At 18.0% G+C, this 18,703-nt stretch overlaps 2 protein-coding genes across 7 annotated transcripts in view; one reads left to right on the top strand and one right to left on the bottom strand.

Annotated features, from left to right (window-relative positions):
- Positions 1 to 18,703, bottom strand: part of LOC129608290 (calcium uptake protein 1 homolog, mitochondrial) — a 29,284-nt gene that overhangs the window by 3,164 nt on the left and 7,417 nt on the right. For all 3 annotated transcript variants that reach the window (XM_055519697.1, XM_055519698.1, XM_055519700.1), the window contains one exon: positions 18,388 to 18,502. In XM_055519697.1, the coding sequence (XP_055375672.1) occupies positions 18,388 to 18,502 (115 nt within the window). The remainder of the gene's footprint in view (positions 1 to 18,387; positions 18,503 to 18,703) is intronic.
- On the top strand, positions 516 to 12,144 carry LOC129608288 (carbohydrate sulfotransferase 11). 4 transcript variants are annotated; one of them, XM_055519694.1, is made up of 6 exons: positions 516 to 621; positions 987 to 1,040; positions 9,501 to 10,074; positions 10,343 to 10,778; positions 10,868 to 11,531; positions 11,667 to 12,144. In XM_055519694.1, the coding sequence occupies exons 3-6, from the start codon at positions 9,862 to 9,864 to the stop codon at positions 11,962 to 11,964; spliced, it is 1,611 nt and encodes a 536-aa protein (XP_055375669.1). In that variant the 5' UTR covers positions 516 to 621; positions 987 to 1,040; positions 9,501 to 9,861; the 3' UTR covers positions 11,965 to 12,144. The 4 variants fall into 4 exon arrangements, with proteins under 4 accessions (XP_055375669.1, XP_055375670.1, XP_055375668.1 ...); XM_055519695.1 differs by lacking the exon at positions 516 to 621 and adding an exon at positions 813 to 837; XM_055519693.1 differs by lacking the exon at positions 516 to 621 and having other exon boundaries at positions 858 to 1,040.

Below are 18,703 nucleotides of genomic sequence, written 5' to 3'. Positions count from 1 at the left end.
AGAGAAAGAGAATATACATATTGTATTTGTATAGAGAATTTTAAATGTACCAAAACGAAAAGAAAAAAAAAATTAAATAAAAATCCCAAAACAATAATAAGAACTTTCACCGCTGTCGCACTTATCATTTCCTAACATTATATTTTAAAATTAATAGAAAAATAATAATAATTATTTATATATTTTACGAATCTATCATATAACCAACATCTCTCTTATATAAAAGTACATACACATACATAAATAAATAAATCGAAAAGGAATGAAGTTATCACCAATAAAATAAAGAGAAAAAAAAAGGATATTTTTCTGATAGAAATTTCTTAAATAAATATCTGCTATATATAGCAAATATATATGTGTGTATGTGTTTATGGTGAAAATATATAGGTAAATATAACAACAAAAAGCAAAAAAAAAAATTTACTTTTTGTATATATTTCGTGTTCAATCTAAAATTAAATTCAGTAAATTTTCATTTTCAAACAGCTTTACACCACAACACAAAATAGGAAAACAAAAAAAAAATAACAGAAAAATAGAAAAAAAATTAAAGCAACAAAAAAAAAAAAAAATAACAAAAAGGATAAAAAATTTTTTTTTTGCAAATTTTTTTTTAAAGTCGGTTTTTTCTTCTTTTCGTTTCTCCTTATATATTTTTTAGGAAAAATTCATACATACATATATATATATATATATATATATATATATATATATATATACTATAATTTTCCATTTATATATTTTTATTATTTTAATACGAATTAAAAAAGAAAAAGATTGCATCAAGTGTTTTATTTTTTTTTTTTTCAAATTCACTTTTCCAGAATATTTTAAGTGAGAATTTTTAAAAATAAATAAAAAATTAAAACAAAAGAAAAATATATATTAATTAAAATTTTTTTTAAAATTTTTATTTTTTATATATACCTATGTACATACATGAAAATTAAATAAAAATCAACAAAAAAAAAAAACAAAACAAGAAAAAAGGAGTGCCAAAATTAAAGAAGGGGGGAAAACTTAAAATATGATTCAAAGTAAATATATATATTTTATGAATATATGTGCAAATAATATATATCACAGTATTATTAATAATGCTTATAATAATAATTTTAAAATAAAGAAATTTTGCTTTAGAAAAAGCAAAAATTTTATTATTTAAATTTCAAGTTTTTAAAAATTTTATTTTGAAAAACCCCTAGATAAAAATTAATATAAATAATATATCATAAATAAATAATAATATAATTTTACATTTCGCTATAATATATATACATATTAAGAAATTCAGTATATACATGTATATATATAAGCAGTATATATATGCATATACAAACTGATTCTAACAAAATATAATAGATAATATAAAAAAAAGGTATACTTGCTATATATATACATATATACAAATCCACTATTTATTATATTCTATATAAATCAAAATTAAATATATATGTATATATATATATATATATATATATATATATTTATATATATATATAATATGTATAAATACAAACTTTAAGTACATACATATGTCAAAGTTGAATTTGCAAAGAAAAAAAAATTATTTTTTTTTAAAGTTATGTCAATATTTACATATATTTCTCCGTTTCCTATACACAAATTATTATTTCATATGTATATTATAGAGAAAAGATGATATATATATATATATATATATATATATATACATAAATAATATATATAATTAATACATAATACAAAATTGCCTATGCACATTTATATATACATATATATTACATAAAAGATATATTTTTTGATATATAAGATATATATATATATACATATATATATATAAATTATGTATTTACTTGAATACATAAATTTTGATAGGAAAGAAATTAATAACAGAAGGAGAAAAAAAAGAAAAATGAATATATCATTTATATAAAATAAAAAAAAAAAATACATGTATAAGTGTATATAAGAATATATATGTATATGCATGTATGTAATGTGAATTTTTATATATGTAAATTTATAACACATTCAACAAGGTGTTGGCGTTTGTTTTTTTTTTTTTTTGCTTTGGTTCTGGTTTTTTTGTTCTCTATATATAGAATGTAATGTGTTGGTTTTTTATGTAAAAAAAATATATATGTATATATATATATATATAAGTATTTTTGCGTGAATAAATTACAATAATATTTTTGTAATATATATAATAAATAATATACAATAATAAATATATATATATATATATTTATATATATATATATATATATATATATGTATTATTGATATATATATATGAGATATACTCTTCTATAAATTAAATTAGAAATAAAAAATTAATGTTTATAAATTATTATAAACATAAATATTTTTCCAATTAATTTCACTTTTTTTATGTCAAAACTAAATAAATTGTGTTCTTAAATTATTTTTCCAAAATATTAATATATATCCGAATATATGTGATATTGGAATTTTAAAAGATTTTCATAAAAAATTTTTATAATTGCCCAAGCTTTTCTTTCATCCGAAATGGGAAGATTTCACGCAAACAGTTTTTGAAAGAGTAGAATCAAAGAGTTTGAAAGTAATATAAACCTTGAATGCAACCTGTATGAGATCTTGAAAATTTTCACATTTCAATTTCTAAATCTTCTATCTATATAGTATGGGTAATATATACAATTATAATTATTAAATCATTTTAAATTTATGGCCGTATATATATACGTACGTATATATGGAAATATTTAAATATACAAAAAAAAATCATGTATATATATCTATATATATGTATATATACAATTTTTTTAAAGTATTATTTTAAAACGAATTATATCTATATAAAACTGATATTATCTAGTAATATACAATAATTACATAATTATTGTAATTAAAAAAAATATATAAATAATTTACATTGTACATATCCATATATATAATTGAATACATATGCTTATACAAATATAGTTTACGAGTATATTATAAAAAAAAATTGATTTTATAATTGACATTTAATCACTTTATGAATATAATACATACATAAGTACGTGCATATACATTCATTGTTTATATTTATAAAAAAAAAAAATAAACTTTTTTGCAAAAGAAGTATATGTATATATATGTATATATATATGCACATAAATACTTATAATTATGAAATGCAATTTTACAAAAGGTAAAACAAAAAATGATTTTAATTGCGAATTTTCGTTTAATTGTTCCGATGATAATTTATTATATATACATATATATAGATATTATATATGTATGTATATAATAGACTTATAATAAACCTATAAGTATTTAAGAGAAAGAAAAACAAAAGAAGATTTCTCCACTATATTACTATTTTTTCTATCTTGTCAATTTTATGGATTTATATAATAACATTTTAACATCAGTTGGGTATTCAACAATATTAGACAATATACCACTATTAAATTAAAATGTTTATATATAGATTAAATTTTATAAATTAATTTATATTTTTATATATAAATTAATAATTAAATTTTTATATATAGAATGAGTTCTTCTAAAAGTATGCAAAAAATTTTCAAATTTTACAAAATTATACTTATAAAATTATTATAGAGAATTTCATTTGAATTAAATTTAATTTTAATTTAATACAACAGTAAGCATATATATATATATATATATATATATATACTATATATATATATTAATATTATATATATACATATTATTCGCTAATTCCTATATTATGGTATGGCAGCATATATATATATAGCATTTTTAAAAATTATTTTCATATTATTAATAAAAATCCTTGAACTTTCAAAGTATATTAAATATATGACAATATATATTAATATATATATGAATTAAAAAAAAATTCTACTTAATCCTTGAATTATCAAAATTAAAATATTATTGAAAAAACAAAAAAAATCATTAATTAATTTAAATAAAATAATTTTGCAAAATATATATGTATATATATATATATATATATATATATAATATGATATATATATATATATATATATATATATATATAATATATATATGTATATATTTATATATATATAGAATAACAAATTGAAAAATTTTAATCTTCCATAAATATTTTTAAGGATCTTTATGATTAAAAATCCATAAAATTAATTCTTAGAAATAACAAAAACTTTCAATTATAATTAAAAACAAAAATACACATATAATAAATATACATGTATATACATATATATTTTTCTAATTAAAATTGAATAAAAAACCAAATTCCTTTTCAATTTAAAGCGAAAAATTTTTAGAATAGAGGCCAAAAGAACAAATACCAATACTATAATGTACAACTAAGTTTTTCTTTTTTTCTTTATACTCATTATAAATTAAAAATGTGACAAGTACTAATGATGTGGTGTTATATATATACTATATATATATACTCGTATATATATATATATATATATATCATTAAAAAATATTTTTAAATTAATATATAAAAGAGCAAAATAAATATGAACATATTATTCGCTAATTCCTATATTATGGTATGGCAGCATAGAAAAATTTAAATTATTTTTTTTTATATACCTGGTAATGCTTTTTTTTTCTCTAATTGAAATAGCTATTACACATACAATTAAGACATATTTAATATTGAAATTATAGATTTTATAAAATATATGAATCGATTCATCAAGGTATCAAGTAATATACATACATTATTAATATTTAATTAAAATTGGTTTTTATTATATTTATTTTTTTGCAATAATTTTTTAATACAATAAAAAGAGATTTGAAGAGTCAAATTTTTAAGCTGGTTTTAAAATTTTTCTTCAAGTTTTTCAAAAATTATATTTAATCTTGTTTAATGAAGGCTTTGTATATAAACGATATTTTAATAATTCAAATGAATTGATTAGAATTCTTTATAATTTTTTGTAATTATATAGTTCGTACATTATTATTTAGTTATAATTTATAGAGATATCGGCTTGATTTACTATAAATTTTTTTATATATACATACATAAATGTAAATCATAGTTTATATACAAAAATTTTAACAAAAATTTAATATGGCGTTTATTCAGTTTCCATTTTATATAACTACATGTAGATTTTATGTACACATTGTAGACTTATAAAATTTCACACTTTTTTAACAAAAATAATTGATTCTATATATATAAATATAGTATTTAATTGATAAAAAAAAAATTGCCACTTAAAAAGTAAATTGGCATTTAACAAATTTAAATAAAAAATGCAGTAAAATAAAAGTAAATATAACGTTATTGAAACAAATATTTTCTCTTCATTTGTTTCTATGTAATTTCAGTAAATCCTATATTAAAATCTTATTTGTCAATTAAAAGTAATAAAAATTATTATGTGAGACAATTTTCGAATAAGAGAAAAAAAATTGCATATTTTTAGGCGAATTATATTTAACGTTATCTTCTTTTAAGAACAATTAAAGAACTCCTCTAAAAAGACAACTAACCTGACACTTAAAAAATTTCATTAATAATTATAATACCTGGTAATGAGCCTGATAATGAAGTAATTATACCTATATTAAACAGCCTGATCGCGGTACTTCACGCTGTTTTACTCACTTTTTGTTCAATTTCAAATAAGAATTCTCAGTTTTCTAATGGATATTTCATTTTACCAATAAAATTACTCATTTTTTCAATTTTTAATTGAATTGAATAATTTTTATATACAAATTTTAGAAAAAAAGAACGAAATTCTCAATACCGATTTATTCTTCTCACTCGAAAATTACATTATACAAATATTATGATAGTTACTCAATTTCTTCTCACTTTACGAGTAAAATAGCGAGATAGACGATCAGACCTTATACAAATACAAATATTATACACATACAAATATTTTCAAGTATAAAAATTATATGTGATCATAAGATTTATTTTTTATTTCAATCATAACAATTAAAATTTTAAATTTAAGTAGCTTTTAAATCTGAAAATCAAATAGATATTATACAAAAATTTTATTGGTAGCTGTACATAAATTTTTCCTTTGACATTCTTTGAATACATTATTTATATACATATGTACATATATATAAAAGCCTTTCTACTGAAATATCAAAAATTCTCTATGCATGTGAAAGATTGTAAGACCCCAAAAATTAATGTATTTCATAAATTACAAAAAGCTACCATGATTCTATGTAAAAAAAAAATTTCATATATTTAAGAATAAAACTGTTGCTTTATTTTTACAAAACTAAATTTATCTACATATATATATATATATATATATATATATATATATAGATATACATTGTATATATATATGTATGTGAAATTTGAATAATTCACTCGATAATCTGAGTGAAACAAAGTAATTTGTATACATATAGTAAAAGTACCCTACAATTGTTGACATAAATAATTTATCAGCCGTCATAAATTCAATTCAGCAAAATAAAATAATTTAAGTGAAAATTTCATATTATTTCTTTTTTTTTTTTTCAAATATGCATTTCACGTCGTCGTATCCCAAATAATTATGTGCAAATTTCGTACTAAATAATATTATATCGTTAATATTCACTTTTCATTATAATAATTCATATATATATATATATATATATAAAGACATAAGATGATTTTTTAATATTTACTCTTTAACAAGTGATAAAAATAAATAAAAAAAAAAATAATATTATAATTCTATTTTTAGAATAACCTTTTTCCTTTCCTCAATTTTTTTTCCGTCATATTTTGAAATACATATGTACATACATATTTATATAAAGAAATAACAATTTAAAAAGGATAACTTTTTTGTATTATTTTTGTTGTCATAATATTTTGTATATACGAGAAAAGTATATTTGAATGTATATGCACAATATGCATGCATTTTTATATAAATATACAAAATAAATTTTAATCAAAATCAAGTATATTTCTACTTTTATACGAGTATATGTGTATATGAAGTTACTCGTATTATATGTATTGAGTGTCTCAGAATTTAAGACAATTTATTGATATTATGTGTAGCACACGATAATTTTCATTTGACTAATATTAAATAATTAAAATTTTATTATCGAATAAGTCAAGTTGACATTAGATCAAATTTTGATAAACGCCCCCTCTTAACTATATCCTACTCTATAATTATAAGACATAGTTATTTAAATGCCAAATATTTTGAAGTCATACAATTATAAATTTAATAAATTTATACATTTATATTTTAAATGATTCTATAATTATCAATTTTTATAAATACGCATGGGGGTATAATTTCGATTTGGTATATAAAGTGTTGTCGAGTTACAAAATTCGTTTTGACATTTTTAAAATTTTGATTATACTTATTTACTAATAAGCTAAATTAAATTCTAAAATAAAATATCAAATACATAATAAATCTTAATATTTTAAATATAAATCAAAAAACTATATTTAAATATTTTATATAAATTCCGGAATACTTTATATAAACACTAAGTAATATATAGTAGAAATATTAATATATTATACATGGTTATACATATTTATATAAAGTTAGCATAACTTCTTAATTAAAAATTCTGTTCTCTTTATTAATGCAAATCATTCACATATTCTTCAATTTGAAATAAACATTAAATATACATATATATCAAAATTTCATCCTCTTATATATTTATATTCTACATGCATAAAAATGCATTTCTCCGACTATATATAATACGATATATGTACAAAAATAACAATTTATGTGATAAAGAATGCTAACGGCATATACAGACCTAAAAAAACAAACATTTTTTTCCTTTTCTTTTTTTTTAAGTATAATTATCATCAGATCTCGTTATTTCATTTAAACTTGTAAAACAAAAATATTTTTGAAAAAACAAAAAATCATGTATGTATATTGCATTTTACATTTTGTAAACACTTAAATTTTACATAAATACATATAAAAAATGCTTGATATATATATATATATATATATGTGCACGTATATATGTATGTGTGGAAATATATCCGAGTGCATAACTCAAGTGCCACTCTCATAATAATACTTTCAATTTAATAGCGCAACGTGCATACACCGCGTTTTACATTCAGTATAATATGTACAAACGTTTTATCACTTTGTTTTTGGTTGAGAAAGAGGAGGCAACGAAATGAGAAACATAAAAATGAGAAAAACTACAAAAAAGAAAAAGAAAAAGAAACAAAAGTGTTTTTTATTTTATTTTTGTTTGTTTCTCTTCCTTTTTTTAAAAGTGTGCTAATACTCGTTATTTCCGGAAAAGGACTAACAACACTATACATAAATGTACTTTAAGCCCCAAAGCTAATAAAATATTTCTAAAAAACTCTTAAGACAAAATGTTTATTTAATTTGCTCTGCGTCAAATTTACTTTCATTTTAAGTTTTCCTTTTTTTTCATTTTCCTTTATATATATACACTTTTATAAAAGATTTAAAAAATTAATTATTACGACCTTTTTGAGAATTAGTGTATAATTACAAACTATATTGTTGTTCTTTTTGTAAAACAATGAAAAAAGAAACAAGTATATGTTCGAAAATATTAGAAAAAGACAAAAACAAAAAAGTTTATTTTCAATAATTAGCAAAATATTAATATTAAGAAGCAAAAAAAAACCTTTAAAAATTCAAATATCTTGAACAGAATTAAATTTGAAATTTTCTAGTGTAAGATTCGATAATTTCTTAAATCTAATAATAAATAATAAAAACTGGAGAATTTATTTAATATGCATTTAAACTGAGCTTAGAAAATTGACAAATGACTTGTCACTTTCATTTGCGCAAGTTGTTCGAGAAATTTTTAATTATTTTTGACCTTGTGTTTAAAAAGAGTAGTTAAAATTTTTGTTATTTACTTTTATAATTATCCGGTTTAGCAATATCGAAATAATCAAAATTCATAATCTATCTATAATCAAAATATCAATAATCAAATTCATCGAAATAGAAGGTATAATAGATATAATTATATCTGACGGTCGCTAACCGGCAATCAACAAGTTATGCTAAAAAATTTGTTCCATATCTGATTTCGTTTAAAACTTTTCCGTGCAACCGGGTAACAACTGTTTAGGCCGCAAATTAATTTTGATTATTTGAAGTTGAGATTTTACTTAAATGTTATTTAATTTAATAAAAATAATTTATCACTTCAAAATTTTTCATTTTGTACAAAATAACTTTTTTGTTACCTAAAAAAAAAAGCTACAAAAATAAAATTTTAAAATGTAATTAGATAATCGATTATCTTTTTAAAATCGATTCTTACAATTGTAAATGAAAATGACATTTAATTTTTCTTGTAAACACAAGTGCCTTAATTGCCGAATTGAATTAGAAATTTTAAAGGATTAATATTTATTTCAAAGAATTTAATAGGATTTAATAAAATACTGTTAAAAATAATTTTAATATAGTTATAAATACCGATAATTCAAAAAAACTTATTATAATGCAATATTTATTAATAATAATTTTATATTTTTTTTTCAGATAAGAATTTACAAGTACAAAAAGACTGCTTAAAAGGATAAAAGTTTCAACAAAAAAAAAGAATATTATAAACGAAGAAAAAATGAAAAAACGTAGGAAATGAAACGAAAAATTTTATAAAAAATTTGGAGATTTTTTAAATTGCATTTACATATTATATACATACATATATATTTAGCCACAGATGCATTTTCTTATTTTTTTGAATGTAATTTGAAAATTTTCTAAAAACAAGTACAAATACTTTAATTGTACATGACACACTAAAAACAAAAAAATAAATAATTTTCTTTTTTTTTTGGATGCAAAAAATACAAAATAAACTTATAAATTACATTAGACACTCACACATTTCATATATATGAGCATCATACAATATAAAAACTATAAAATTAGATACAAAATTTTAATAGCAATGTTTAGTAGAATGCTCTGCTTAAAACGGCGATTTAATATTTATTTAAAATTTATTGCAATTGCATCATTAGCGATCTTTTATTTTGCATTTTTATTTCGTGAATCATTAAATGCTTATGAGGCTACCAAAAATAAATTGAGTTCTGTTAGAGAAGAGGTAAATTTTTTATGAAAATAAAATAATTTTTAGTTCTTTTGTAGTTTTTATTATAACAGTTATTGGTTTTTCGGAAATGCATTCGTAGATAAAAACTAGAAATTTGATAACATTAATTTAAAATAGAGTTCTTCTTATTAAGTAATGATTTAGTTCGTAAAATGATGTGTTTCCGAAAAGTCCTATCACAAATCAATATTGAATACTTTTTTTTTTAAAATTTCAACGATTTATTCATTCATGGTTTTTTTCTTTTATGACATTTTAGCTGAAACATAAGACAAACCCAATAAATAAACATCAAAAAACACAAAAAATTTATAAAAATACAATAAATACTTATAAATATGATGAAAATAATGTGATTGGAAAGCGTGTTATCAATAATATTGATAAAAACAATATAAATGTGCACAATAATAATAAAGTTTTAGAAGATCAATCATTATTACAATCATCATCAGTATTACAATCATCAACATTAAATCCAGTTTATGAATATTCCGATGAATTACATAGTGCCACTGAAAAAGATTTACAAAATCGTAAATTTATTTTACAAGATGTCTGTATTAGAGAAAATTTAACAGGCATTTACCCACCGAAACCTCATGAATTTTTTCTTTCACCTGGCCATAATTTAGTTTGGTGTAATATTTTTAAAGCAGCTAGTTCAACATGGATGTATTATTTTAATATTTTAGGTATATAAAATTTTTTTGAAATATTTTATATAAATATAAAATACATTTTGAAAATATTTTCAATTAAAACCACATTATATATCTTTTAGGTGGCTATAATATAAAATATTTACAACATACAAGACGTTCACCATTAGAATTAGCACGTAAACGTTTCCCACGACCAAAAATCAATGAATTAAACGATGCATTAGAATCATCAATATCATTTTTAACAGTTCGTGAACCATTTGAAAGACTTTTATCAGCATATCGTGATAAATTAGAAGGATGTCACAATCAATATTATAGAGCATTAGGAAAGCAAATAATAAAACTATTTCGAAATAAAAATTATAATAATAATAATAATATTAATGAAAATAATAAAAATAATGAAAATTTAAGAAGTACATCAATACAAAAAATGCAAAAAGGATATAAACTGGAACAAGAAAAACAATTACAGCAACAACAACAACAAAAACAATGTCATAATAGTGGACCAACATTTAAAGAATTTTTATTATTTTTAATAAATAATTCTAAAAATCATATAACATTTGATGAACATTGGACACCGATGTATAGTTTTTGTACACCATGCAGTATTAATTATACATTAATAGCTAAAACAGAAACATTTCAACGAGATAGTGAATATATAATACGACAAGCTGGTTTAGAACCATTACTTTTAGGTAAATTACCAAAAAAACGTATTAAAACAATAACAAATCATTCATCACATAATACTGGTAGCCTTATAAAAAAGTAAGTTTAAAAATACAAAATTTATTAAACTAAAAATTTTGAAATTAAAAACTATTCAATCACTTTACTTTTATTATGCATATTGTATATATAATTAAATATTCTAAATAATAATTTTTAATTTTTGTTTTTTAGATATTTTTCTAAAATTGATCGCAATATATTAGATGAATTAATAAATATTTATCGCCTGGATTTTGAATTATTTGGATACAATTATACAAAATATTATGATATAATAAAAAAATCCAAAAATCCACCACCGACATTAACAACATCAAATATACATCATTTAACATTAAATTTATTAGGGAAAAATGTCAGCACATCACAATTTTCATCATCTTCATCATCAATATTATCGTCAACAACAATATACTCAACAATGAAATTAAGTTTTACAACGAGTCATACAAATTCTATATCAAATTAAAAAGTAAAAAAAAAAAACTTTACAACTGATATTCATTATTTAAAACTAAAATGAACGATAAAATGAGGTTGTTATTTTTTTTTTGTTTTGTTTAATAGCAAATTTTTAATAATATGTAAAATACAAAAATATCTGTTAAAATGCCAAAATCTATTAAGTTAAATGAACTTAATTCTATATATAAAAAATGATATATTTAAATATTATTAAATTTATTAGCATAAATATCATATAATTTATAATATAATTATGTATTAAAAAAAAATTCAGGGAAAATTTTAACTATATGTATTGTATTAACAAATATTTTATAAAATTTAATTAATTAGATAATTAAATTAAGCAATTTTTTTTCTGTTAATTATTAAAATTTTTATAATTAAATTTTGTTTTTACAAAGTTATTTAAAATATTATTTTATAACTAAAATATAATGTTAATTTATTTGTAATTGAATTATATTTTTTTTTCGTTTTGCAAATATACTAGAGTTTCATATTATATACAGTAATACTCAATTGAATTTTAAATATAATTTGTTTGTATTTGTTGAATTTTAAATATAATTCCAACAATAGCAGCATTAATTTATTAATTAAAAACTTAAAAATTCTTATACAAAAATATCATTTCATTTTTGATTTAATATTTTATTTTATATATAATTTAGTTTATATTTAATTTAATATTTATACATAATTATATTATAAATTATAGAAAAAAATAACAGTTTTTAGCACAAAATATTCAAATTAAATGCAAAATATAAATATTTTTACTCAAAAATATGTTGTATGTCAAAATTATGTATAATAATTAAAACCCTGAGTTTTTAAAAATTAAAATTAAATTAAAAGAAAAATTAAAAATATTTACAATTAAAATTAAACAAAAAAATATGAATGTAAAACGAGCAATAGTGAATTTAAAAAAAAAATCAATTTTCTTTTGTCTATATTCTATACATATATTAAAGATAAAATAAAGGAAAAAGATTAAATAAACAAAGAAAATATATAAAAAAAAAACAAAAGTTATAATGTAAAATAAAAATTTATTTTTAAAAATTTATTTTTGAATCTTTATATATAGAATTTGCATAAAAATATTTGAATATAAGTTTTGTAAATTAAAAAAATTATATATCTAAAAGGGTTTCTCTAGAACTTATTATTATTATTATATATACTGTATAAAAAGAAAAACAAACAAAAAAAAATTAAACACAAAATGAAATACAGGAGATCGCCAAACTGATTTACGATAAAAAAAAATATAAATTATGTATTTAAAAAAAAAATAAAATCAAACAAAAAGCAAATTCAAAAAAATTAGTAAAAAATAATTTTTAAAATTCTAATACATATATATTAAATTTTGGTTGCCAAACACAAAAAAAAAAACGAAATTAAACATTTATTAAATTTAAAAAAAAAATGTTTTAGCTTCCATATTTTGGGTTCTATATACTTCAGTTATACTCGTATAGCATTTTAATTACATAATTATATAAAAATATTATTAAAATTAAACACAAAAAATTGGATTAAATATCGTATAAGAATATTTTAATTAAATTTTATAATAGCTCTTCATTATTACTATTATTATTTATTAAAATTATATAATATTATTTTATCATTCTTTTTCATATATATTGAAAATAATCCAATTAATTGATTATTAAAATTAATAAGAAGAGCATATTTATAATAATAACGTATAAACAATTTTTTTATAATAATTTTTTTTAATTTTAAAAAGTCTGAAATATTTAATATTCTGAATATAATTTAAAAAAAAAAAATAAATAAATCAAATATATGTAATTATTAAAAATATTTAAATTGTATGTATGTAATTAAAAAATTATTGTATATAAGTATAATTCTATTAAATATTAATGTAAAATCTTCAAAAAAAAAAAATTAAAAAATAAAACAAAAAAGGAATTTTAAATTATTTATATATTCTTGTTGTGTCTTTGCACTTATACACAAAAAAAAAAAACAAATTAGTAAAAAAAAAAATTAATAAAAATATATACATATACAATATATACAATATGTATATATATATGTATATATGTAAAAATAAATTTATAATAAAAAATTTTAATATTGTATTACGGCACCGACTTTGTTATGTATTTTCTATATTATATAAATATATTATTAAAAATATAAAATAAAATTAAAAAAAAAAAACAAAACAACTTTTTTGAACTAATATAAAAAATATAAAAAAAAAAAAAAATTATACATGCATGTAGTTTTTAAAAAATAAACTAAATTTAAATATTAATTAAATATTTTGTAAAATTTTATTTATTTTTTTAAAAATCTTTTATGTCTTTAAATTACAAAAAAAAAAAAATATATGTAAAATCTAATTTTTAGGTATATTTTTATTTTTTTTTTTTAAATAAATGTTTTTTAAAATTAATTAACAAAAATGGAAAAAAATTAAAAAAAAAAATGTATTTTTATTGAATTATAAATTAAACTTTTTATATACCTATATATTTGTACAAAATGCACAAATTAATCCCATCTATATTTTATCCTAATATTAAGAAATGTTTTTTTTTTTTTTAATTTGAAAAAAAAATTATTTATATATTAAACTTTTATGTATTATTTATTATATAAAAAAACAAAAAATCCAATATTTTCTAAAATATTAATAGAACCTTAAAATTTGATACTGTATAATAGTATAATAAAATTTTATAGTTATTTTATTAGAATTATTACGGTTAGAAAAAAAAAATTATAAAAACAAACCCACCAAATAGAAAACAAAATTTTTGTTCTTTAATTTTTAAGTTTTTAGGCATTTATTACTTTATTTCTAATTTATTACTTTATTTCTAAAATATTTATTTACCCTGTTATTTATGTAAGACTTTGTTATGTAAAGACTTAAAATCAAATTTGTAATAACAAAAAAAATATTTTTAATAATTATTAAATATTTTTATTTAAGTAATTTTGTTCAAAATAATTAAATTAAATTTAAAAATTAAATAAATCTATACTTTTAATTAAAATCCACAGTATGGAAAAATTTCTTTAATTTTTTTTTTGCAATTTATATTATTTAATTAAAAATCATATACATTATATAAAATATCTTTACATAAAATGGATATAAAATAAAAAAAACCCGGAAAATAAAAAGCATTAAAATAAAAATTTATTTAAATATAAAATATATAATTGGTAAGAATTTTCGATGAATTTATAAAACAAAAAAAAAAAAAAATTTAACATAAATTAACAAACTTTATAAAACTTTAAAAAATTTATATATATATATATATATTAATCTTGTATTGTGTATATTCTATATATATTGTATATAGTCAAAAAAAAAAAACAATATTTTATGTTAAATATTATAAAAACGATACAAAATAATATAAAATTATAAATTGTAATAAAAAAAAAATTATAATGTTTTCAAAAACTATTGAAATATTTTAAATGCTCTTTTATAGAACTCTACATAAAAATATTTTATTAAATATAAAATTTATTTCATAAAAGAGTATTTGAATTACAAAAAACAAAATAAATAAATAATAAATTCTGTATTTATATTTTGATTAAAGTTTTACTGTAGTAATATATATAAATATATATATATATATGTATATACATTATATTATATAATATTATTATGAATTAAATAAACAGAAAATTTATATTTCAACAATATTTACTTATCCATATATAAATAAAAATATGTGTTTATATACATATATATATATATCTGATACTTATATGTACATGTAAATATATGGTGAAATGTTAATATTTAAACACAATACAATTGTTATATTAAAATACAGGTACATATGTACGTACATGTTATGCGAAAAATAAATATCAAATATTCAACGATACAATCTAAATTATAAAGTGAATAAAGTGGTTTATAAAATTAATTTAAATTTAGTCAAACTATGCTAACGCAGTCACATTATATTATATATAACGGTAAATAACTAAAAATTTGATTAATTTTAGCAGTATAAAAAATAACTACATACAATAATTGCCAAATTGTTGATTGTAGTAAAAAAAAGTTTTTACTGTTGTTGAAATACTAACAGAATCATATATGTTTTTATTGAATTTAAAAAATGGGAACCAAAATCAGAAAAAATATGGGGTAGCTTAAAAAAATACTGTCAAAACATTTGCTGCATTTTTAAAAATACTTCTTTGATAGTTCTTGTATAATACTTAATTATTAAATTTGCAGAAAAAATTTAGTACTATAGAAAAGAATTATTTTTTCCTTATAATTTTTATTTTTGCTGTAGAACATATAAAATTATTAAATAAAAACTCAAATTTAAATAATTTTTTTAGCAAATCATCACACCCGCCTTAGTAAATTAATTTTAAAGTAAATTTTTTAATTTTCTAAAAAAAAAAATACACTTTAATTTTAAAATTTCAAGAATAACTGTGTTATAAAACGGTATATACGAGTACAAAACGATTAAGAATTCGAATTTGTAATTAAACAAAGAAATAAAAAAACTCGATTTGAAAAGTTTGTTGCTTATAATGAAAGATTTTTTTTTGTATTTAAAATATATTAGAACATTTTCTTATATACTAAAGCTTAATAAATTAAATTATTCAAGTAAAAATGTCGATTTCACCTAATATATATACAGTGCATATATTACGTATTTACAAATAACATGTTTATATTTTAAGGACAATCTTCTAAGAAAATATTCCTTATCGGCACTAATTCAATGTATGTAGCATTGCGTATATATTAATTTTGTTTCTATTTGTTTTATAAACATAAACATATTGTGTATTCAATTAAATGAAATGGAATTGTTATTAATTTTAAATAAAATATAATTTAAATTTAAATTTATACATAATACTTAATAAACTGGAAAAGAAAATAATTGAAAATTTTTTTGAAAAATTCTTATTTTCTTATACATTGTTCATATATATGATTTCTAAAAATACCTAATTTTTTTAAGTTTAACAAGAAAAAAGGAATGTTATATATATATTATATTTATCATGTATATATATATATATATATTGAAATATATAATTAATTAAAATACATAAAGAAATTTTGCTTTTTATTAATTAATTATAAAATTTTTTAAAAAAGTCATATACCATCATAAAATGAAAATACAAAATATAAAAAAAAGTTGCAATACTTTATATGCAATTAATAAGCCTTTCAACAACGCCGTATATCACAGCAACATATATGTATAGTGAAAAAAGCGCTATAATATGTTCATAAACAATAATGTTGCTAACCATTGTTTATTCATAAACATTGTTAAATTTTTGCAGTATATTGAAATTCATGCGAGTAGTGAAATTTTTTTTTGATTTTATGGCATATATATTTGAAAATATATTGCATATTCATCACATTATGTTTTTACAGGATAATTGCTATTATGATAGTCTCTAATAATTTATGCGCAGTATATACTAATATCACTTTGTGTTTGTATATATATATATATCAATTGTATTATCCGTCATAATAGATAATTTACAATATTCAATTTTAAATTTTATTAATTATACACAATTCAAAGTCCCAATCAAATGAAATAGAACATTGAATATTTAATTTTAATAACAATTACACAAAACTTTAATGTCATTTTGATCTCTTTTATCTCAAGATCACCGTGAGTTATTTGGTGAATTCTTAAACGTCAAATTTTATAAAATCTGAGTTGTCTGAGTTTACGAATACTCTACTGCATTTTTACTTTCAGTCAAAGCTTAAATTATTAAACGTTAAAAAAAAGCCAATTAAGCGTCAAAATTGTAGATTTTTTTTTTTACATGCATACAGTCTGACGTAGTAATTAAGTAAATAAATTTGATGTATTGAGTGACTATCATTACGTTAAAAATAATATAAAAAATATTTTTTTTGTTAATTTTTAATATGGAAGTATAAAATTGTTTTAAATCTAAAAAAATTTTTTTTTTTGTTTTGACGTTTACGGATGATCAAAATTCAAAGTCAATTACGGGTAAAAAGTTTACTACATTTCTGTCCGTAAAAATTTTATACGTCAGACAGTTTGCAGACTCAAAACAAAATTTTAACGTTAAAGAATTTGCGGATTATCGGGTAAGTATTAATTAAACGATTATATTGAATTGAAATATTAAAGCAAAAATTTATATGAACAACACATCTCTCTCTCTCTCTTTCTCTCTCTCTCTCTCTCTGTAAACTTTATACATAGAAAGGAAAACTCTTTTCAATTATCTACAATAATATTACGTAATAATTTTCCGAAATTATACTAATTTCGTAATATTATACATATAATATAAAATATAATAATAATTAAAATAAATATTTATATAAATAAATTTAACTTACTTGATAAAACAGTCAACAAGAAAATATAATCCGAAAATGTTATAAGTCCATAAGATCCCAATTTGTAAAAGATGCTATCTTTATCCAAATGTAAATCTAATCGATCAGTTACCGACTTTATTTTACAAAAAAAAAAGGTTTTGAAAGAAAAAAATTAAATATTTTAATATTAATAAAATTGAATTTATTTTTTTTTTTTGTTTGTATACTATTTAAAGTATTTAGGGCAAGCTAAAATTAAACGCTACAATTAAGCTTAACAAACAACAATATATTGAGAATCTACTAAAACAAACACAAAAAAAAAATATTACTT

The sequence above is a fragment of the Condylostylus longicornis genome, unplaced genomic scaffold, assembly GCF_029603195.1.
Source record: "Condylostylus longicornis isolate FDR11 unplaced genomic scaffold, ASM2960319v2 ptg000031l, whole genome shotgun sequence".
NCBI classification, from domain to species: domain Eukaryota; kingdom Metazoa; phylum Arthropoda; class Insecta; order Diptera; family Dolichopodidae; genus Condylostylus; species Condylostylus longicornis.
Note: the sequence above shows the minus strand (reverse complement) of the source record. Positions and strands in the feature narration are given on the sequence as shown.

Bases quoted from the DNA above. Each gene is read 5' to 3' on its own strand.
- LOC129608288 (XM_055519694.1), top strand. From the start codon at position 9,862: ATGAGCATCATACAATATAAAAACTATAAAATTAGATACAAAATTTTA. The intron at 10,779-10,867 runs GTATATAAAATT...TATATCTTTTAG, and splicing joins GTATTATTTTAATATTTTAG to GTGGCTATAATATAAAATAT. The intron at 11,532-11,666 runs GTAAGTTTAAAA...TTTGTTTTTTAG, and splicing joins ACTGGTAGCCTTATAAAAAA to ATATTTTTCTAAAATTGATC.